This window comes from Tachypleus tridentatus, chromosome 12, assembly GCF_004210375.1.
Source record: "Tachypleus tridentatus isolate NWPU-2018 chromosome 12, ASM421037v1, whole genome shotgun sequence".
In the NCBI taxonomy this organism is placed as follows: domain Eukaryota; kingdom Metazoa; phylum Arthropoda; class Merostomata; order Xiphosura; family Limulidae; genus Tachypleus; species Tachypleus tridentatus.
In genome coordinates this window covers 118,780,655-118,805,572 of record NC_134836.1, presented here as the reverse complement: position 1 = coordinate 118,805,572, position 24,918 = coordinate 118,780,655, and the positions used below count along the sequence as shown (strand labels likewise).

The 24,918-nt window shown below is 33.6% G+C and overlaps 1 protein-coding gene across 2 annotated transcripts in view; it reads left to right on the top strand.

The window, feature by feature from the left end:
* The window catches only part of LOC143234492 (corticotropin-releasing factor receptor 2-like), a 38,663-nt gene extending 15,401 nt beyond the window's left edge, over positions 1-23,262 (top strand). The window contains exons 3-12 of one of the 2 annotated variants that reach the window (XM_076471888.1): positions 520-608; positions 2,704-2,810; positions 3,794-3,923; positions 5,743-5,899; positions 7,077-7,207; positions 10,355-10,440; positions 15,081-15,216; positions 15,551-15,592; positions 17,194-17,249; positions 22,490-22,628. In XM_076471888.1, the coding sequence (XP_076328003.1) occupies positions 520-608; positions 2,704-2,810; positions 3,794-3,923; positions 5,743-5,899; positions 7,077-7,207; positions 10,355-10,440; positions 15,081-15,216; positions 15,551-15,592; positions 17,194-17,244 (929 nt within the window). In that variant the 3' untranslated portion in view covers positions 17,245-17,249; positions 22,490-22,628. Of the gene's footprint in view, positions 1-519; positions 609-2,703; positions 2,811-3,793; positions 3,924-5,742; positions 5,900-7,076; positions 7,208-10,354; positions 10,441-15,080; positions 15,217-15,550; positions 15,593-17,193; positions 17,250-22,489 lie in introns of both variants that reach the window. The other variant, XM_076471887.1, reaches the window with a different exon arrangement.
* Positions 23,263-24,918: the final 1,656 nt, after the last annotated feature.

Sequence of the window (24,918 nt, the reverse complement as noted above, 5' to 3'; positions counted from 1 at the left end):
ATTTGATATTAGACAGTATTTTTCTCCTATGATAAAATGATTTTAGCAGTATTTTCTCCTATGATCAGTTAATATTTTGCAATATTTTTCTCCTACGATCAGATGATTTTTAGCAGTATTTTTATCCTATGATCAGATAATTTTTAGCAGTATTTTTCTCCCATGATCAGATGATGTTCTGGTTAATTCTTTCTGATCAGTTAATTTTAGCAACTACGGTTAAAAGTTCATTGTTTATATATTTTTCAATTTTTACTGGGAAGACATCAACGATAAGAACAACAATATTAGATAAACATAGTCCTTTTAACGTGACCACCTCTCAGTGGCTCAGGTGCAAGCTCGAGGGCATATTACACTAAAATTCAGGCTATAATTCCCGGTTTGGTCCAAGCACAAATATCTTAATGCGTAGCTTTGCTGTTTAAATAAAAAGAAATTTATGGTGCTCACCACATTTTAATAATTTAATTTTCCTTTCTGGTCTCTATAACAACAGTGTTTTATTTTTATAACAAGCGTATGCTTACCGTTATTGTAACGAAAACGGTGATTGGCTGTGGGGCGAGTGGACGAACTATACCGAATGTCTTGAGCTGCTTCACCAGGTAAGAAAAACATGATATAACATTCACTATAAGAATTTATTGTTATATATTTCTATCTCATTACTAGAGTCGAATAATGCATTATCTTTACGAAAGTTTATGTTAAGACTTTGCAATAAAATTTTAAATTTACTATTAGAAATAGGTCTAGTTTTCGTACGAACCACCAGGGGAAGACACCAACTTTAAAAATCAAGCACACAAAAACTTCTATATTCCCCTTACATGCACAATCAGCTAGTAAAAACACACACACTACATGGTGCATTATATGCTATAAAACTATCGGTTAGTATCATGGTATATTATATGTTATAAAACTATCGGTTACTGCCACGGTACATTATATGATATATGTTTCATGAATTAGTTTTAACCGTATTATAACTATAGTATTTAAATCTTAAAATAGATATTCACTCTAGGCCCTCTCCCAGTGGCACAACGGTATGTCTACGGAACGCTAGAAACTGGGTTTCGATACCAGTGGTGAGCAGAGCACCGATTGCTCTTTGTGTAGTTTTGTGCTTCTTTAAAAACAGTCACCTAACACCATCTATGTATCAAGAAACACTGGTGATTCTAAAGTTAAGAAATAAAACCCAGTTAATATTTGCAACCACAATGTACGAAAGAACGAAGATGGCGTTCAGCCAATCGTATTTGACCTTCGCACCGTTCTTTAACCATAATATAAACTTTTCTTATATTTCTGAGCTTTATGTAAGCCAGTACTTCAAACTCTCTGACACATCCTTTAAAATCGTTTATTCATTATTAGTTCTCAAGATCACGAAACTATATTTTACTACATAATCGACTCTAGTAAACAAAAGCTTAAATTAAACGAAGAGGGTAAATTCTACATATGACGTTTCTCTCATTTAGTTTCGTTTTCAAGAGAGAGAGCTGATTCCTCACAGGTCTGACGCCAGTAGTACGTCTCATCATTTTTCTGTGTTGTGTCAATGTTTTAAATTCTGTTCTCTTGAGTGAAGTAGTGGTTCTGCTAAAAATATCCTGACCTTATAGATATAAATAATCGTTCATTAGGACGACTATATATATATATATGTATAAAAAAAAAGAACTGATACGAAACTTTAAACTCGACGAGATCACATTTGATTTGAAAGTTTTAAACTGGGATTTGATTACACGACTTTTGAAAAGGGTCAGAAATATGTCGTCAGCTGAGCGATGCCACTAACACCTCATTGAATAAACACAGTGCCACGATGTACCTCGTGTCACCTCCTTACTTAAATTTGTCAACTGATTATTTGAATAGTATAACAAAGCAGTTTGTCAATTGAGAAGTGTCAACCATATCTCACTGGTATACATGTACACAGAACAGTTCGTCACTTGAGAAGTGTCTATCATATCTCACTAGTGTATATTATCATAGAACAGTTCGTCATTTGAGAAGTGTCAACCATTTCTCACTAGTATATATTATCACAAAACAGTTCGTCACTTGAGAAGTGTCCATCATATCTCACTAGTGTATATTATCATAGAACAGTTCGTCATTTAAGAAGTGTCAACCAAATTTCAATGCTATTTATAATTAAATAAAATTTTGCCACCTGAAAAGTGTCAACCACACCTCCTTTCTTTGCACGACCGTAAAATATTTCGTCATCTCAAAAGCACTAGTAATACAAGAGCACCGGAAAAGAGTGAAGCGTACGTTGTGAGAAAAACACCTTCATAAATGCTTTTCACCAGGATAGCTCATAATTTAGTGACAGTGACGTCCCATCGGTATCATTAGTTATGTCTTATCGCCTAAAGAGGACCATAAAATATCTTGTACCTTGAACACCATCTATCTAAGCAAGTTCACAGAGCACATTTTTACTTGGAAAGTGAGTGACTTGGCTTCCAACTAGAGCCTTGGGTTAACCTTTACTCTAGTACAGTCAGAGACGCCATTTTGACCCCACTAACACGACAATTTGTTAGGACTAGAATGACTTCAAGTTCTCAGAAAACTACGAAATAAAGGTTAAAACTATTCTTTAGATATTATAAAGGTAATGAAAGAAAGGACAGTAGAACTTATGTTGTATTGTTGTATTTATTTCAGGACAACTTTTCATCCGATCAGACTGCCGTTGCATACATTCTATTCGTGGGTTCTATCGTTTCCCTTGTAGCTCTGATCTTAACGTTAAGCATTTTCTGTTATTTCAAGTAAGTATTTATTGTTCTATGTAGATGCACTTGAGAGTTACAATATCCTGTAATTAAAATTATTTTTTGTTCTATTCGCTTACTCAGTTTTTTAAATATCTTATTTTATAGTTTATCGAACACATTCTGCGGCCCATAAATGTCGCTAGGTGTCATCACTATTTTCAAGTTTTGTCTTATAAAATTTATCGAACACTTTCTATGGCCCATCAATGCCACTAGGTGCCGTTACTCGCGTTAACTTTGTGATTTCGTGATGACGAAAAATATATCCAGGACGGTTGGTACGGGTATTAACACTTTCACTAATAAAGCAGAGAACAACTTTTCGACCTTCTCAGGTCATCTTCAGGTTAACTTTGTGGTTTGATACGTACAGACGGAAGGAAGTATTAGTCAACAGCAAAAAATTTATATTTATCGTGCAGATCTGAAATTATGTTGATAAAGTTTACTTGGGGTATTCTTTTAAGATGTTTCGGATCATAGGGTTTCTTTTCTGGAGATTTATCAGATTTGGTTTTTGTTCATATTAATCCTTCTTTCTCTACTTTATACCATGCGATTTACTTCAAATATTTTCAGATAAAGAAAACTTCGAAAGTATCTTTATAATTGCTTCGTCTACTTGGTTCATTATCAACCTCTATAAAATGAAGTGGTGAATAAAATGACCTTCTGAAGATCAGTCAATTCTGTGAGGAAAGAACAAAGTTTGTTCTTCGTAAAACAAAAACAAAAGGCCGTACATATCACGAACCTAAGTTATGATAAATCGAACTAGGAAAGGCCTTAGACATATTAAAGTACCCTAATGCTCATAACACATATATTATACCAAAGCATTACTTTTACTCATCACGTTTGTGGTTACGTTTCAGGTTGTTGTTGTTGTTGTTTTTTTCCGAATTGTCCTCTCTGGTTTGTCCTTTTTTGTTTTTTTCGAAAGCTACATGAAAATGATACAATACTGTTCTTCTTAGGTCATTACACTGTCCACGGCTGCACGTGCACCAAAACTTAGTAATAGCATTAATTATCCATTCCATTCTCCTGTTTGTAATCTCTACCCCAGGAGTATTGCAGGACCCAGCTTTGTCCTATGGAAATATCGTAAGTAATCTTTAATAGTTCTTTCTTTTGTCTACCTCAGTTTTTTTTAAGAACACATGTGTGTATATATATATAATTGTATGCTATACATTTTTAATATTGTAATTTGTTTGTTAGCTAAATGGAGCTAGTAATAACGTAAAGTTAAGAAAAGATTAGAACTTCTAAAAACTCAAAGAATGTGACGTAAGATATTTTACCCTATTCAAAGATATATTATATATACACGAGATAGTTAATGTAGAATAGAGGAACTTTCAACATATAGAGTGAACCAGTTCGTTTGTTCACTACCTCGGTTACTCTGAATAAGTAAATTGATCTGTTTTACGTTAGTTAAAGTAATTCGTAACGTAGGTCTACAGCAAATTTACTACAGTGTGCAAGTGTTCAAGATTGTAAGAAAAAGTAAAAGGAAGAAATGAACTGTTTCGTTATAGTGTACTCGGATTTTAAATTCTTTTCACCCAATAATTTGAAAGAATCCTTTAAATAATTCCAATAAAATTATGTGTCCAATAGCGACTCACTCTGTTGAAAACAAAAAAATACCACCCAAATTTAAGCCTCTTCTTTAATAAGTTAGCACAGTAATGTTTGTTTTAAAAAGCAAAGTCCATTTCCTTATAATTATGTGTTAAAATACAATTAATAAATGAACTTATTTGAGCATCAACAGACTTATATAAGACAGTTTTCTGTTGTTATGCAGTAAAATAGGTTTAAGTGCTGAACTAAACTGAACTGCTAGGGTTTTGTAAGTATGTGAAAGCTTTGATAGGGTTTAGTGAGTGACTTTTGTTGAAATTTACAGGAAATTCTAAATAGAAGATCCGATAGGGGCTTGTTAGTTGAAGTGTTACACAGGGTTGAGTACCTCATATTAAAATGATTTTGAATGTGCAAATAAACAAATCACGGACAACTGCAGTCAGTATAAAGTTACTATGGAATTGAATTCATAATAACTCTATTTTGACAATTGATTTGTATTAACATAACTATTGCAGTGTCAGTAATGAGAAGGGTTTATAACATACACATAAACTTACATCGTAAAAATGTATTCTGATAGAAGATTTAGGATTTCCAAGATGAAGATATTCGTCTAACATTAAAAACATTAAAAAAAACCGAAATGGATCAACTTGAGGTACCAGGAATATTCACAAAGAGACCTGCAGCAAGTTGTAGCCTAGTTGTGGAAACTAAAGGTCAGTTTCAAATACCGTCTTTATGAACCAGGCAAAAGTACATATCATAACTAAAAATGATGCCAGTCTGGATAAACGACACACGTTACATGCACACCAGCTACTTCTAGTGACGTATTTGTTCAATCATCACATATTTAAAATAGTTGGGGAATGAATGGTGATTTATGCTATTCTATATGAAAACATACTAGTCAATTCACCTACGTATTTCTCTGCAATCAGACTGTTGAAACGAGTGATAGGAAACTGTTGTCCTCTTGCACTAGATGGCTTATGAAAAGCATGCAAAGAAGGGGGTACTTCATGCATGACAGATTTACATCAAACTCTTTTGTTACGGAAGTTATGTTGCAAAATCTACAATCATCGGACAGATAATGATGAGTCTTTGAAATCGTTTTAATATAACATACTCGGCCTTTATAACATATAAGAGACAGACAGCTTGAAAGTTATTTCATTGTTTTTCCATAATAATATAATCTTAATAACAAAAAGGAATGATCATTATCTTTCATTAATTGTTTTTATTATAATCTTTGGAAATAATTTTATTTATTTATTTTTTGATGTTCATAAACTGTTTTTGGCGGCATCTACAGGACTGGCTGTGTAAGAGTATCTTGTCAATAAAGATGTATGCAGCTATGGCTAGCATCAACTGGATGTTTGTGGAAGGCCTACTTCTTCACAGTCGCATTACTGTGTCCGTTTTTAACATGGAGACACCGTTCAAACTCTACTATCTGCTAGGATGGGGTAGGACGACCATTAACGTTTACAGTAATACACTTTACAAAAATAGAAATCACAATAATAAACATTAAAAATATTTTAGCCGTGAATTCTTAGGGTGTAATGTAATTTTAAAATGGCCGTATAATTTTAATCCAGTTAGTGTATGCATAACATGTTTCAATTTTTACCTTTTTTGTAAGACAATTAAATAAATTTCCAAAATATAACTTGCCCGGAGCTTAACTATGATATATAGTTAAGAGTGAACTATATATGGTTCATATATAGTTCCGGCGCTAATGGATTAATTGTTAAGTAAAACTCTTAACATTAGATTGTAACTGTTTATATAATTTACACAGACATGTTTTATTAAGTATTTGGGATTTAGAAGTTAGGCCTACAACTTCAGTACCCTTATGAAATTTAGCTCATCGTGAAGAAAGGCAGTTATAATCAGTTATACACGTATAATAAATTAGTACCAGGCCTATTATATTTTTAACACCACATTTTCTTAGATATAGGTCTAAAACTATTTGTTATGATAGGTATAATTAATTATAATCATGCTTTGCTAGCTTGAAAAGGAATTATTACCCATATAATTGTTGTAATAAATGGCTTATTGCTGTGTTTGGCCTAGCCTGTCTTATGAGCTCTGGATTCAGCGAAACGCGTCGGCGCTAATGGATTTGAGGAACTTAATGTTGAAATACTATCATTATACCCGCTTTTACTTCTCGAATGTACATAAGGAACTAGATAAAAATGCAGAGTTTAAAATATGATAGAGATATTACCAATGTCTTAGGTTAACATTTAATTTGAACTAAAGTAACTTCATGAACTAATGTACTATACGAACTAAAACACAGTTTATGAAACGTTTTTGTCAGAAAAAAATGTCATCGGTAAAACCCACGTGCACATAATTAGCAATGAGAAAGTTCTCTCTCTTATTTTAAAAATTCCTTATGTTGAGATTTATAACTTAGGCCTACAAGAAATCAAAGACTGCTTTCCGTGAATTAGTCCAATTAAAAACCGATTAAGTTTCTCAAACTGTGACATACTTACACGAAAAGAAAGATTAGAAATAATGAAATAATACCTATAATTGTAAAATAAATATATATTTTGAAAGAGTACGAGTGTAATTAGCATAAATTGTTCACTTTTTGGTCTAATTCTACAGTGCTTCCGGCTGTTTTTATCATAACCTGGTCTGTAGTTACTTCTAAAGTACTAGACACACCATGTTGGAGAGGCTATGGCAAATCATCTTACATATGGATTATCACAGGTCCAATGTTAACAGCGCTGACGGTATGTGAATAAATTCAACTGCATATAGAAATAACTTGTTGATAAAATTCATATAACTTTATTTTTCATTAGTGTGTTAAAAGAAACGTCTTTCTTAGTTGTTTTAAAAGTATCATTAGCGTTTCAGATATAAAATAAAGTTCGTCTATTTCCTGTACGTAACAAAAGCAATATTTCAGCTACCCTAAATCTGAACTTTCGAGCAGTATTAGTTATTATTAGCCAATCTGTATAAGTCGATGATTGTCTCACAATGAAGATCTGTGTGATTTTATTTGTAAATTTTACCTTGGGATAAGACTGACACTTCTACACTCTTTCATTCCAAGAGGAAGAGACTTTAAAACAGTTTTACAAGTGATGTGAGCGCTGGGGTTATCTTTACATCTCAAAGTTGTAAGTTGTAACATTAATACCATTAAACTCTCGATATTGTAAGTTGTAACATTAATACCATTAAACTCTCGGTATTGTAAGTTGTAACATTAATACCATTGAACACTTGGTGTTGTAAGTTGTAAGATTAATATCATTAAACTCTCGGTATTGTAAGTTGTAACATTAATACCATTAAACTCTCGATATTGTAAGTTGTAACATTAATACCATTGAACACTTGGTGGTGTAAGTTGTAAGATTAATATCATTAAACTCTTGGTGTTGTAAGTTGTAAGATTAATACCATTAAACTCTCGGTATTGTAAGTTGTAAGATTAATACCATTTAACTCTCGATATTGTAAGTTGTAACATTAATACAATTGAACACTTGGTGTTGTAAGTTGTAAGATTAATACCATTGAACACTTGGTGTTGTAAGTTGTAAGATTAATACCATTAAACTCTCGGTATTGTAAGTTGTAACATTAATACCATTAAACTCTCGATATTGTAAGTTGTAACATTAATACCATTGAACACTTGGTGTTGTAAGTTGTAAGATTAATATCATTAAACTCTTGGTGTTGTAAGTTGTAAGATTAATAACATTAAACTCTCGGTATTGTTAGTTGTAAGAAACTCTCGATATTGTAAGTTGTAACATTAATACCATTGAACACTTGGTGGTGTAAGTTGTAAGATTAATATCATTAAACTCTTGGTGTTGTAAGTTGTAAGATTAATACCATTAAACTCTCGGTATTGTAAGTTGTAAGATTAATACCATTAAACACTTGATATTGTAAGTTGTAACATTAATACCATTGAACACTTGGTGTTGTAAGTTGTAACATTAATACCATTAAACTCTTGGTGTTGTAAGTTGTAACATTAATAGTCTAAAACATTATGGGTGGGAATTGTAAAATTAATGTTTGAAATAGTTACCATTGAACACTTGGTGTTGTAAGTTGTAAGATTTCAGAGCGATAGTGTAAGTAAACTCTTGGTATTGTAAGTTGTGTGGTTGTATGTAAAATAACTTGGTGTTGTAAGTTGGTACCATTAAACTCTTGGTGTTGTAAGTTGTAACATTAATAGTCTAAAACATTATGGGTGGGAATTGTAAAATTAATGTTTGTGGGTCTTTACGTGTAAAATAAACATATGATTACAGGCGCATCGACTTACTGATCATCCTAAGGTTGAAAGTATACATACAAACTCGTAATCTGAGGGTCGCGGGTTCGAATCCCGGTCGCACCAAACATGCTCGCCCTTTCAGCCGTGGGGGCGCTATAATGTGGCGGTCAGTCCCACTATTCTTTGGTAAAAGAGTAGCCCAAGATTGACGGTGGGTGGTGATGACTAGCTGCCTTCCCTCTAGTCTTACACTGCTAAATTAGGGACGGCTAGCATAGATAGCCCTCGAGCACCTTTTTGCGAAATTCAAAACAAACAAACAAGGAAACAGTACATACAAACACGACAGGGTATACCACAAGCTACTTGCGCTCTGTTCACGGCGGGTAATTGAACCCCTAGATTTTAGCATTTTATGTCCGTGAGCTTGGTATTAACCCACCGATGGGAAAATCACGATGGGTGATTCAGATATTTATGTATCTGTTTGTACTGTAACCCGCTTCTATATTGTTACATTAGAACTTGTCAAATGTGATTTAATCAACTAAGAAATGAGTTGGGATGTGTCAGTAAGTTATTTTTATTTTAAAATGCATAGATTTTGTAGATTCAGTGATGGTTAGATATAGATCGGCAGTGGGGGTGGCCACTAGGGCTACTGATGGGATTTCTCCAGCTTCCTCTTTCATTATGTAGGGTGCACATACAGTTCATGTAGTTTCACTTATTAACGACAGAATTAGGAGATAAAATTAAACATCAGTTATATTCACAACTAATAAAACATTAACTCTACAGTTGGTTTTCGTTTTCAAATACCCTTACTAATTTGAGATGTTTGTTCTTTACACATACTTAAATATTCGATTTTGTTCTCTTTGTTTGTTGTTAAGTGCAAAGCAACACAATGAGCTATCTCTGCCCTGCCAACCACTGGTACCGAAATCTGGCTTGTAGCGTTATGAGTCAGCAGGCATGCTACTGCACCACTAGGGGGCAAACTAGAGTAGAAAATAAAATATTATTTAAGAAATCGCCCTCCCAATGGCGCATCAGTATATCTGCAGACTCAGACTGCTAGAAACCAGGTTTCGATACCTGTGGTGGGCAGAGCACGGATAGCCCATTGTATAGTTTTGTGCTTAACTACAAACAATCAGTGTTTAAGTAGTCAAGTTTTTTGGACGTGGATAATTTTATTCTTATGTACTTTTATAATTTGGGAAAAACAACTTTCGTAAATCTTTCGTCGTTAGCTAGTTATATGCGACTTACGTATTAGGAACCGCGATGCTTTCGTCACAAAATCATATTTGGAAGCATAAATATTCTCTCTTATTTAATCTTTATTACTCTGTAAAAGCGAACCTCAAGAGTTGGCGGTGGGTGGTTTTAACTGACTGCTTTTCCTCTAATCATTCACTGCCAAAATATTGACCGCCATCACATATATTCGTAATGTAGCTTTGCAAGAGATTAAAAAATTTTAAAAATCAGTTTTTCAAATACCTTAAAAAATGTTACAGAATTCCGATTTTTGCGCCCTCTAATGTATTAATAGTTTAATATATTACGAAGATTGAGCAAAATATGAAATACTTTTATTCTTTCGTCTTTTCAGATTAACACGATCTTCCTGGTCAACATTGTTCGTATCTTGGTTACGAAACTGAAGATGAGTGTATCCATAGAAACGGCTCAAGTCAGGTAAGAATATTTATAGACTCAGTTACTGATTGGAGCGGCGAGAACCAGATGGGCCCGTGGGCAAACATCCTCGTCGGGCCCCCTATTTTACCTTTTTAAAGAGTTTTAAAGAACTTATTAAAAAGAAGGTCAAAAATTAGTACAGCAACGAACTCATAAACAAGGCAGAAGGCTTAGCAACAGCCGTTTTTAGGTCACAGCACAAGCACTGAAACGTTGATAAAGTAATTCTACCAAGTAACAGATATATATGAATTATTACTGATCGTTTTCAATTTATCAAACGTCTACGTGCAAAGAAAGCCAAAAGCTATGCCTTTTATGATTAAAGTTGAACATACTGCCTAAAAGTAATTTACGGACTTGAGGGCGTAACCACCTTTGCCACCATCTCCACGTCGGCGGGCCTGGTTAGTGTAACCTTATTTAAGTAACTGTGATGATATATAGGTTTAAATTACCTGTATGACTATAGTGTATATTCTTACATATCAGAACAAATTACTAATGTTACTTGCACGTGGTAATTTATTACGTAAATGTGTACGTTTTACTTTTAAAAACTTGCCACTAAGTTATATCCTGATTATTTTGACGTGTCATTAAGTTATATCCTGATTATTTTGACGTGTCATTAACTTGCATCCTATTTATTTTGACGTGTCATTAAGTTATATCCTGATTATCTTGACGTGTCATTAAGTTATATCCTGATTATTTTGACGTGTCATTAAGTTATATCCTGATTATTTTGACGTGTCATTACGTTATATCCTGATTATTTTGACTTGTCATTAAGTTATATCCTGATTATCTTGACGTGTCATAAAGTTATATCCTGATTATTTTGACGTGTCATAAAGTTATATCCTGATTATTTTGACTTGTCATTAAGTTATATCCTGATTATTTTGACGTGTCATAAAGTTATATCCTGATTATTTTGACTTGTCATTAAGTTATATCCTGATTATTTTGACGTGTCATTAAGTTATATTCTGTTTATCTTGACGTGTCACTAAGTTATATCCTGATTATTTTGACTTGTCATTAAGTTATATCCTGATTAGTTTGACGTGTTCTTAAGTAATATCCTGTTTATCTTGACGTGTTCTTAAGTAATATCCTGATCATCTTGACGTGTCCTTAAGTTATATCCTGATTATCTTGACGTGTCATTAAGTTATATCCTGATTATCATGACGTGTCTTTAAGTTATATCCTGATTATTTTGACAGGTAATTAAGTTATATCCTGATTATTTTGACAGGTAATTAAGTAATGTCCTGATTATCTTGACGTGTCATTAAGTTATATCCTGATTATTTTGACTTGTCATTAAGTTATATCCTGATTATTTTGACGTGTCATAAAGTTATATCCTGATTATTTTGACTTGTCATTAAGTTATATCCTGATTATTTTGACGTGTCATAAAGTTATATCCTGATTATTTTGACTTGTCATTAAGTTATATCCTGATTATTTTGACGTGTCATTAAGTTATATTCTGTTTATCTTGACGTGTCACTAAGTTATATCCTGATTATTTTGACTTGTCATTAAGTTATATCCTGATTAGTTTGACGTGTTCTTAAGTAATATCCTGATTATCTTGACGTGTCATTACGTTATATCCTGATTATTTTGACGTGTCATTAAGTTTTATCCTGATTATCATGACGTGTCTTTAAGTTATATCCTGATTATTTTGACTTGTCATTACGTTATATCCTGATTATTTTGACTTGTCATTAAGTTATATCCTGATTATCTTGACGTGTCATAAAGTTATATCCTGATTATTTTGACGTGTCATTAAGTTATATCCTGATTATTTTGACGTGTCATTAACTTGCATCCTATTTATTTTGACGTGTCATTAAGTTATATCCTGATTATCTTGACGTGTCATTAAGTTATATCCTGATTATTTTGACGTGTCATTAAGTTATATCCTGATTATTTTGACGTGTCATTACGTTATATCCTGATTATTTTGACTTGTCATTAAGTTATATCCTGATTATCTTGACGTGTCATTAAGTTATATCCTGATTATTTTGACGTGTCATAAAGTTATATCCTGATTATTTTGACTTGTCATTAAGTTATATCCTGATTATTTTGACGTGTCATAAAGTTATATCCTGATTATTTTGACTTGTCATTAAGTTATATCCTGATTATTTTGACGTGTCATTAAGTTATATTCTGTTTATCTTGACGTGTCACTAAGTTATATCCTGATTATTTTGACTTGTCATTAAGTTATATCCTGATTAGTTTGACGTGTTCTTAAGTAATATCCTGTTTATCTTGACGTGTTCTTAAGTAATATCCTGATCATCTTGACGTGTCCTTAAGTTATATCCTGATTATCTTGACGTGTCATTAAGTTATATCCTGATTATCATGACGTGTCTTTAAGTTATATCCTGATTATTTTGACAGGTAATTAAGTTATATCCTGATTATTTTGACAGGTAATTAAGTAATGTCCTGATTATCTTGACGTGTCATTAAGTTATATCCTGATTATCTTGACGTGTCATTAAGTTATATCCTGATTATTTTGACTTGTCATTAAGTTATATCCTGATTATTTTGACGTGTCATAAAGTTATATCCTGATTATTTTGACTTGTCATTAAGTTATATCCTGATTATTTTGACGTGTCATCATAAAGTTATATCCTGATTATTTTGACTTGTCATTAAGTTATATCCTGATTATTTTGACGTGTCATTAAGTTATATTCTGTTTATCTTGACGTGTCACTAAGTTATATCCTGATTATTTTGACTTGTCATTAAGTTATATCCTGATTAGTTTGACGTGTTCTTAAGTAATATCCTGATTATCTTGACGTGTCATTACGTTATATCCTGATTATTTTGACGTGTCATTAAGTTTTATCCTGATTATCATGACGTGTCTTTAAGTTATATCCTGATTATTTTGACTTGTCATTACGTTATATCCTGATTATTTTGACTTGTCATTAAGTTATATCCTGATTATCTTGACGTGTCATAAAGTTATATCCTGATTATTTTGACTTGTCATTAAGTTATATCCTGATTATTTTGACGTGTCATAAAGTTATATCCTGATTATTTTGACTTGTCATTAAGTTATATCCTGATTATTTTGACGTGTCATAAAGTTATATCCTGATTATTTTGACTTGTCATTAAGTTATATCCTGATTATTTTGACGTGTCATTAAGTTATATTCTGTTTATCTTGACGTGTCACTAAGTTATATCCTGATTATTTTGACTTGTCATTAAGTTATATTCTGATTAGTTTGACGTGTTCTTAAGTAATATCCTGATTATCTTGACGTGTCCTTAAGTTATATCCTGATTATCTTGACGTGTCATTAAGTTTTATCCTGATTATCATGACGTGTCTTTAAGTTATATCCTGATTATTTTGACAGGTAATTAAGTTATATCCTGATTATTTTGACAGGTAATTAAGTAATGTCCTGATTATCTTGACGTGTCATTAAGTTATATCCTGATTATCTTGACGTGTCCTTAAGTTATATCCTGATTATTTTGACTTGTCATTAAGTTATATCCTGATTATCTTGACGTGTCATTGAGTTATATCCTGATTATTTTGACGTGCCATTAAGTTATATCCTTATTATATTGACATGTCATTGAGTTATATCCTTATTATATTGACGTGTCATTAAGTTATATCCTTATTATATTGACGTGCCATTAAGTTATATCCTTATTATATTGACATGTCATTGAGTTATATCCTTATTATATTGACGTGTCATTAAGTTATATCCTTATTATATTGACGTGTCATTAAGTTATATCCTGATTATCTTGACGTGTCATTAAGTTATATCCTGATTATTTTGACGTGTCATTAAGTTATATCCTTATTATATTGACGTGTCATTAAGTTATATCCTTATTATATTGACATGTCATTAATTTATATCCTTATTATATTGACGTGTCATTAAGTTATATCCTGATTATCTTGACGTGTCCTTAAGTTATATCCTGATTATTTTGACGTGTCATTAAGTTATATCCTTATTATATTGACGTGTCATTAAGTTATATCCTTATTATATTGACATGTCATTAAGTTATATCCTGATTATCTTGACGTGTCATTAAGTTTTATCCTGATTATTTTTTTTTCTATATAGTAAACTAACAACTTTCCCAGTTTGTAGTTTGGGCCCTGTACCAAAAATAGATTCACTAACTATTTCGTACAACGTGATTGGCTGCTGTAATATCGAATAAATTAACACATTCTGGGTCAAAATCTGATATTTTTGACCAATTAATTGTAGGTCAGTGATAAGACATACTTCTGTTATTGTCCGGTTTGTCATCTGGCGACGTGTACATATATGTGTGGGTGTATACGTATGAGTAGTTTCGAAGAAATAACTACTTTGCATAATATAAATATATCTATAAATATATAAATACTGGATTCACTAACATTTATCACCACATAATACGCACGTTTCACGTGCATATCTCTTGGTGTTGATGGATGAGGTAAGTCTTATGTTCATGTGAATCTAGGACAGCAGTTGTACTTCCCAAAGTCGAGTATTGTGTATTTTTGTTTCTCCTAACAGGAAGGCCATCAAGGCCACGGCCTTGTTGTTTCCGTTGCTTGGTATCACCCATCTTCTGTTCTGTATAAACCCTCGAGACCACGCGTATCTGGAAAAAGCCTACATGTTTACTAATGCTTTCTTCCAATCGTGGCAGGTCAGTGACAAAAATTTATTGGTCAGAGAAAGTGTCAGTGGTTCTTAGAAATAATTAGTAAAATTAATTGATAAAAATTAATAACTTTTCACTTCCGGTGGTCACGTTTCGTGAAATCGATAAAACAGTTTAAAAATATTTTAAGTCACTAGGCGGATAGATCAAGAGATCTAAGCTTCTTTACAGAGAAATCTATGAAAATGTAAATATTTTGACGAATCTATGAAATACAAACATACTTTCACTGATAATTTCAGATTATTTTAGGTTCCTTAGAGTGAGTGTGTTGTTTCTTACACGAGTTTCCTTACGATAAATATGTCGTTTCTTTTAGGGGGTGTTCGTGGCTGTCCTGTATTGTTTTACAAATTCCGAGGTAAGAACGACCATAGTTTTGTTATAATTATCACATTCATACTGTAATCACGCAATGTTCGTGTATAATTTGTCTCGAAACGGCCTAGGATAGCGCGACTCGCAATCTGAGGGTCGCAGGTTCGAATCCCCGTTCAACCAAACATGCTCGCTCTTTTTCAGCCGTGGGGGCGTTATAATGTGACGGTCAATCTCACTATTCGTTAGTAAACGAGTAGCCCAAGAGTTGGCTGTGGGTGGTGATGACTATACGCCTTCCCTCTAGTCTTTCGCTGTTAAAGTTGGGACGGTTAGCGCAGATAGCCCTCGTGAAGCTTTGCGCAAAATTCACAACAAAGAAAATTCTGTCAAACTAAAGTGTGGTACTATCCTTCTAGACTTTCCATGCTTACTCTTTGTGTTAAGGGGTCATTTACTGGTTTTAATGAAATACTAAAGATAATGGAGCCCCCCTCAAAATGTATGAACAGTGTTTAATTTTTAATATTAATATGTGTATGTGATTATATCAAAAGGTGGATTGGTTATACATTATTTTAATCAGTTAAAACTGTCATAAAATAAATTCATCGCCAAAACAGTAAATAAAGATTTTCATGTAAAACATTATCCGTTTTATCACATCAAGATAGTGATTTTTTGTACATTAACAGTTAATTAATATATCTAATTATTATAATTATTACATTTAATGAGTAAATTTTAATTATCTCAATTATGAGCATTATAGATTTATTATTATATTTTTCTTTTGAAATAGTTTCTGTCTGAAAGTTACTTTGATTAGCTATGTGTATATTGTGGAGGATTTAAAACGGTTTTAAAGCCTCACCACAGTGTTATGGTCCACATCATCACGTCCGGTCATGTTCTGTTTATCGAAAGACAACAGGCCCGCGGTGTAGTGTACATTTTAAAACGCTTCGGAGTAAATATGTCACGTACGAACACATTATTCTTTCCTGACTGCTTTCTATAATCCGTTTAGTGTATGAGGACAACGGTTTTTCCATGCCCGTTTCACTAGTTTAATTGCGACAACGTGACTGATGTGTTTGTGTAATAGCATGAATTAACCATTCTGTTTTACAACTGCTTAGGATATACGACAGTTGAATAGAAGGTATGACTGAAAATCTTATCTTGGCGAACCCGTACTCTGGTGGCTATGTTTCGACACAATTTTTTTTTATCATATTTCATACTGGCACTTAAGACATGCAGTCGGCAGTTACTACTGTCCTTCATGTTCGTGTATTATCAGTTGTTACAAGTTGCCGCATTTTATTTACTATGGTTTATGACTTGTTAAAGGTCTTTTCTTATGGTCTTGGTTTCTCAATTTGTTACACATTTCTTTAAATATCATTAAGAGAATTGGTTATATACTCTTGGAGTTTCTAAATTTATTATCTGAGTGTCTGAATCCTTTGTCCTAGAAAGGGCTGTTACATATCCTAATGAAAAGCAGTCAGTTTTCAGCGACCTCTACGAAACATCAAATAATGTCAAGATGTAGGCCTAAAACGTTTCCTTCCAACGTGATCTTACATCGAGTATGGTTGATTTCTGACTTGCTTAACACCGATTTCTTTTTCTTAGAACAAAGCCACATCGCTGTGTCCACTCGGAGAATCAAACCCCGAATATTAGCGTTGGTAAGTCCATAAACTTACCAGTGGGGAACCAAACTCGCTTTAATATAACGTACTAAAACCTATATGATATAGATTTATAATATAACGTACTGAAACCTATATAATATAGATTTATAATGAAAGTTTATATTACTATTATATTGAGCATAGATTGAAGAATCTGAAACATTAAAATATCTTACCTTGCTAGATGCAAAATATTTGTATTACACTATGTAACAAAATTTTTACTTTTTCTTGTTCCTGGACAGAAAGTGTTATTTCCCAATTGCTTATGCCGAAAGTAAATGGAACCTATTTTTCTCTTCAAACTTTGTTTTTGTGACCTGGGTAATGAAATTTTCAAATTTACTTATTTTCCAGAACATTCCAGGTAGATTCGGTGCAGAGTAGCTGATATAAAATTTTTCTCGAACTTACAAGAATTTTCAAGAACTTTCTAGAATGTTGTAGAACTTACGAGAATTTTCAAGAACCTTTTAGAATTTTCTAGAACTTTCCATAGTAATATATATACATGGGCTCACCACTTCAGTTTAGCTCTAGCTGCCTAAGTGAACACATAGACCTATCTGATTTTATCAGAGATGGCATCAAAAAGCTATGAGCATTCTGCTTTGTACGTGGCCAATTTATCAAGACAAGAGCGAAAAACTACTCTGTGACAGCATCTGTCTTGAAGTATGATGAGTATGGCTGGGAGGTTATCAGAGACTTCAAAGTGGTGGCATTCCTGATGGGTCTCCAAGGAGGCTTTATCAAGTTTCCGTGTTATCTTTGCCTTTGGGTCAGCAGGGACACCGCAGTGCACTACAACAGGAAGCATTGGTTGCAAAGGACCGAGTTCTCTGTGGGGAGGCACAATGTTAAGTGTGAGCTACTAGTGGACCACCAGAAGGTGTTGTTCCCACCATTGCACATATAATTGGGTCTTATGAAACAGTTTGTCACAGCTCTTGATAAGAAGTCTGCAGCCTTCAAGTACCTTCGAGACTTCTTCCCTAAGCTGTCTAAGACAAAGTGCAAAGCTAGTGTCTTCGTTGAACCACAAATAATGAAGATCCTGGAGTGTACAGAATTCCCCAAGAAGCTCAGTAGGAAGAAGAAAAAGTTTGGGGCAGCTTTGTCGCAGTGGTTTTGGGCTTTTTGTGCAATCACAAGGCCGAAAATTATGTGGTTTGTTTGTTTGTTTTTTTGAATTTCGCACAAAGCCACTCGGGGGCTATCTGTGCTAGCCGTCCCTAATTTTGCAGTGTGAGACTAGGGGGAAGGCAGCCAGTCATCACCACCCACCGCCAACTCTTGGGCTACTCTTTTAGCAACGAACAGTGGGATTGACCGTAACATTGTAACGCCCCCACGGCTGAAAGGGCGAGCATGTTTGGCGCGACGGAGATGCGAACTCGCGACCCTCGGATTACGAGTCGCACGCTTTACCGCGCTTGGCCATGCCGGGCCAATTATTTGGAACTGGTTGATGGTCTGGTGAAGAACTACGACAAAATGAGCTGCAGGATGTCCCTGAAAGTCCATATCCTTGACGCTCATCTTGATAAATGCAAGGAAAACATGGGAGCATACTCAGAGGAGCAAGGCGAGCGCTTCCACCAAGATATACTGGACTTTGAACGTCGCTACCAAGGAGCGTATAACGAAAACATGATGGGAGACTATATTTGGGGGCTGACACGTGAAAGTGATTTACATTACAGTCGCAAATCTCGAAAAACTACTCACTTCTAAACATTTTTATATAACTTTAGTATAAATACATGTAAATCTTGGTTCATATATGTTGTATTATTCAGACCTTATGTAAATGTGCAAATTTGCCCGTTTTTACATAGAAAACAGGTTAATTTCTAAATTTTAATATCCAGGTCACAAAAGTAAAGTTTGAAGGGAATAATGGCCACTTTCTATATTTTTACAACATAAGCAATTAAGAAATAACGCATACTATCCAGGAACAAAATTCGTGTTACATAGAGTTACGAACTAATAATTCGATTTCATATTTCAGTTGAGTATTATATAAAAATTCGTTTAAGTATGAATTTTATGATTTAGCTTGATAGGAGTGTTGTTTTTTAATAAAATTATATAAATACGACTAATGGAATAAATAGTACAAGTAACTAAAACAATTATACGTTTTTATTCAAACTAGTTGTAATAGTTGGAGGAAACGAAAACTGAATAACGGTCGAAGTTGTCTTACAGTTCGAAAACATTTACAATAAACGGTGTTTGCGTGATGTCAAATAAATACTCGTAAAGAAAAACTGATAATGTTAAAAACTTATCACATTATAAAACCGAGAAAAACATGGAAAACGAATGTTAATTAGCAAATAAACTTTCTAATTTCGAAAGTAAAATAGACACAATAATTATTTTCACAAACTTTGCATAAGCAAATAATTTACAACTGAAGCGATATCATACATAATAAAGAATAATAATAAATATTGTACGAACTTAAAAAATTCAGATACGAATAAACAAAGCTTATTTGTTAAATTACTGGCTAAATGTTTATTTCTAACATTTCTATCGTCAAGAACAATAATAATTAGTTTTAACTAGGTGTTAGCTGTTGATTAGGGTATTAAATTCATTTTTATAAACAAGATCTTAAGTTGTTTTACGATCTACTTTAACCAGGAACAAAAGATCTGATGACTGAAATGTTTAAAATATAAATAACTGCTAACCCTAAAATCTATTTTAACCAGGAACAGAAGATCTGATGACTGAAATGTTTAAAATATAAATACCTGCTAATTCTAAATTCTATTTTAACCAGGAACAAAAGATCTGATGACTGAAATGTTTAAAATATAAATAACTGCTAACCCTAAAATCTATTTTAACCAGGAACAGAAGATCTGATGACTGAAATGTTTAAAATATAAATACCTGCTAACCCTAAAATCTATTTTAACCAGGAACAAAAGATCTGATGACTGAAATGTTTAAAATATAAATAACTGCTAATCCTAAATTCTATTTTAACCAGGAACAGAAGATCTGATGACTGAAATGTTTAAAATATAAATACCTGCTAACCCTAAAATCTACTTTAACCAGGAACAAAAGATCTGATGACTGAAATGTCTAAAATGTAAATATCTGCTAACCCTAAGACCTACTTTAACCAGAAACAAACAAACAAACAAACAAAAACTGATGGCTGAAATGTATAAAATGTAAACATCTACTAACCATGAAATCTGCTTTAACTTGGGGCGAAAGACGTGATGACTGAAATGTTTAAAATGTAAAGCTTACTAATTCTGAAATTATTGGTTACATATTATTTATTTATTTGTTGTTGTTTTCAAAGAAAATCACAAGTTTTTCCTTTCCGTCCGTATTCATGTATATTTAATTCATTGTTAATTTTAAACAGCTTTGTATAAGCCACTATGTTGCATAACAATCTTCTAGTGGGACAGTGGCATGTATGCGGACTTATAACGCTAGAACATAGATTTCAATTTCCGTAGTGGGTATAGCACAGATAGTTTGGTTTGTTTTGTTTTGAATTTCGCGCAAAGCTACACGGGGGCTATCTGCACTAGCCGTCCCTAATTTAGCAGTGTAAGACTAGAGGAAAGGCAGCTAGTCATCACCACCCACCGCTAACTCTTGGGCTACTCTTTTACCAACGAATAGTGGGATTGATCGTCACATTATAACGCCCCCACGGCTGAAGGGGCGAGCATGTTTTGGAGTTAAGGGGATTCAAACCCGTGATTACGAGTCGAGTATCTTAACCATTTGGCCATGCCGAGCCAGCACAGATAGCCCATCGTGTAGCTGTGTTTTTAACTACAAACAATCAGGGAAATTTTAAAATATTTTTACAAGATATAGTTATCTGTAAATATCCATCAGTTCAGTCCATCTATTTCTAATTAATATTATCAGTCCAGTCCTTGTAGCTTCATTTTTGTTCTTCTACTTTATTTATTTCTTTTTTAAGATTATAAATAATTTGTTTTCGATATCGTACTCTTCTCTCGTCTCATGTTTTATTAAGTTTATTATTTTATTTAACAAACTATTTTAGTTATGCCACTCGATTTAATAGAAAATATCATGTTCGTAGATTAATAATTAATCATAGATTATATTCCAAAGGTTAACGCCCTCTACTGCCACAGCGGAAATTCAGCGGACCTATAACACTAGAAATTAGGCTTCGATATCCGTGATGGACACTACACAGACAGCCCATTGAGTAACTGTGTACTTAACTACAAACAATAGAATGTAATGAATCTTTTTTTTTTTTCATGCGTATATATACAGTGGCACTAACTCACAACAAAAGCGACAACACGTTTTCTTTTCACTGAACGAAATTTCATTTCAGGTTTTTAAAAGTTATTCTGTTACCGAGATTATATCTACTAACTGATTTTACCAACACAACGAAATATGTTCGTTTTGTTTACTGAGATTTCAAGTGCTGTTATTGATAAAACACTGCTTTGTTCTACGTAATATATGTGTATGTTGTTACGTTCAGTTTACGTAGCACGTGGCGAAATCTATTTTTAGAAATACAAACCTATCTCGTGCAACTAAGTTCATGCTGATTGGACACGACCAAGTATATGGCGTTTCTTTCTTCGTTGGAACAAAAGTTGTTTATTCATGTCCGATGTAAACTTAACATCGTTTTTAGTTTCTATACGAAAACTGTTTTGCTCTGTATTTAATATTCTAAAATCTGTTGTTTTCCCATTATTTTGACATGCTAAAACATAGTTATTTCGATAAATTATGCTTATTTTATGTATACATTTTCGCGACGCTGTTTTGTGTTTTACTAAATCAGAATTTCCTTATTTATTTACGTTACGTATTTTTTATTTGATGTATATTATTATTCACACCTCAAAAATTCTCTGCGGTGTGCGGAGCGGAAACATACCGTAATACTCAGCAGTCGCAACGGTAAATAAATCTCAAATCAGTCAAGAGATGGCGTCATGAGCTAAAAGATTGTACTTAAAAAATTAAAAAAACACTCGGAGTCCTTCTATGATCCACTCTGCCGCGGCTGAAAACATCATAATCAAAGTAATATTTCATTACTGACGGTTATTGTTTACTGGATCATCTTACACTATGTGTCTTCAAATGCATTCTGTTAGAATTTATTATTTTTTAAACTGCATACATGTTCATAAAAGGCTAAACATAGTTTGTGGTTTTATTTCTAGGTTCAGTCTGCTCTGAGAAACGCTTATCTGCGAGCTAATCTTCGATGGCATCACAACGGTTCTCACCTGACCAGAAGGTACTGTAGTCATGCATCCACCAATTATTCTGCAAATCTCGAGGCTTCAATTGGTGAGAGATCACACCACAAGGTGTCGCCCTGCGCAAACATTTCTCTTCTTCCCTTACACGAACCTCTCGAAACAAAAGAAATTCCAATACATAAAAACAACGTAAAATGATTAATCACAGCGTTTACCATAAGCTGTGTTTCAACATAACTGTAAACTGTGCAGTGAACAGTTTGTTAAAAATATCTGGTCATCTTAACACTAAACTACTAGCTGCACGCGTACCGATTTGATAGCGACGACTTCTCTGGACAAAGCAGGTCATAATGAAAACTAACGTTGCAATAATTTCTGTGAAAAAATAATATAATATTGAAAACAAATACTAGTGAGGTCACAAAGCAAGAATCACGAACTGAAGTTAGGCCTATTTTTCTTCACGATTGTGTATTCAGAGGTCGTGTTAGTCTGACTTGCCAGTTAAGTATGACGTAGAAACGGAAAACTGCTACAAAAGTGAATTCCATGGTGTTATAGTTTACTCTATAAACACAGTGACTTAACTGGAAAACAATCGTCACATTTCTGTGTCCGTGCTTACATAAGAAATACCAGTAAGTAAACCCAAGATGGACAACTCTTGTTTCCAGTTAATTGTCTTTATGTGTCATATTGTATGTTTATTAATAAATTCTAAACCTTCACTATTGAGAAAAGCAATTTATTCTTCCAGGAAAGATTTCCTTTCCAGTTGCTCAGCAGACCTATAACACTAAAAATCAAGTTTCGATACCATCGGTGGACGCGCCACAGATATTCCATTGTGTATCTTTGCGCTTAACAACAAACTTATACAAGTATCGAAACCCGGTTTCTAGCAGTATATGTCCGCAGACATACCACTGTGCCACTGAGAAAATTTCTATTGAAACGCATCCTAATGGTTGCGTTAAGTCTAGAGGCTTATAACACTAAAAACTGTGGTAGATACAGCAAAGGTTGCCAATTGTGTAGCTTTGTACTTAACAATAAAGAAAGAAGGGAACAAACCTGTTATCAGTTTTGTTCGACGTTTATTATTATAGCTGAGGAAAATAAAGAACAATGTCGACTTTTAAACAATATCGTTAAGAAGTAATTATGTTATACAAACAAAATTTATTGAAAGAGAATTCGATGTATTGTTGATAAGACAATATTTTAAACAATCACAAACAACAGTTATTTGTTTCTGTATATCTATCTCCCAGTTCTTTATTATACTGACCGACCTAATGCCTATTTCTTTCTCCTAATATACGTCAGTGTTATCGACTCTAAAAGTAATGAGGATTGGCATGGCCAGATTATTATGGTGCTCAACTCGCAATTTGAGGGTCGCGGGTTCGAATCCTTGTCACACCAAACATGGTCGCCATTTTAGTTGTCGGGGCGCTATAATGTCACAGTCGATCCCACTAGTCGTTGGTGAGAGTAGCCCAAGAGTTGGCGGTGGATGGTGATGGCTATGTGCCTTTCCTCTGGTCTTACATTGATAAATTAGGAACGAATGGCGCAGATAACCTTCGTGTAACATTGAGCGAAATTCTAAACAAATAAAAACCAAAAATAACATTGCATAATAAGTTACTTCGTTTCGATGCCTCATCCATCTCGCAACGCCACCGAAAAGTTCGCCTATGGTCCTTCAGACTCAGACTGGTGACAGAGGCAGGAATCTTTTGCTTGTTAGTAAAGGCAGTAGATGGCGTTGTTGTCAATTCTGGAGATTTCAGGAAAAACCTGAAAAAAAATTTCTCGGCTCATAAAGTCGACACACACTAGCTGTTACCGTAAGGAAGAGTTTGTCCGGTTTCTAATCTCTAACCAGCTGCGAGTCCACCAAAATTCACATAGTATCGTCTTACAATTAAGTGTAAGTAACAACAAGTATCCGGGGGGACTGTGGCAAAGTTACAGACTTGAACAGCAAGAATATTTGGATCGATTCTCCGCAGAGGACACAGCAGATAGTCCATTGTAGTTTCGTTCTAAAAACCAACAAAAGTAGATCAATAAAGGGTCAAAGATCAAACACATAATGTAAAGAAAGGTTTTCTGTAGACTATGTAATCCTATTAATATATATTTGTATACGTTTTATATTTGATTTTTTTTAACATTAGACATTTACCACTGGATTTTGAGAACATCTAACATCAGGCGAGCTTTGCGGTCTTCTAGTACCACTTGAAGTAATTGTTACCAATGTGACAAACATTATCTAGTGCTTCCTCTAAGATGCGCGGCCACACAACAATCATCCAAGAACCGCGCACTTCCTGAATAATAATGAGGGATCTCGACAAGCTGACAGGGTT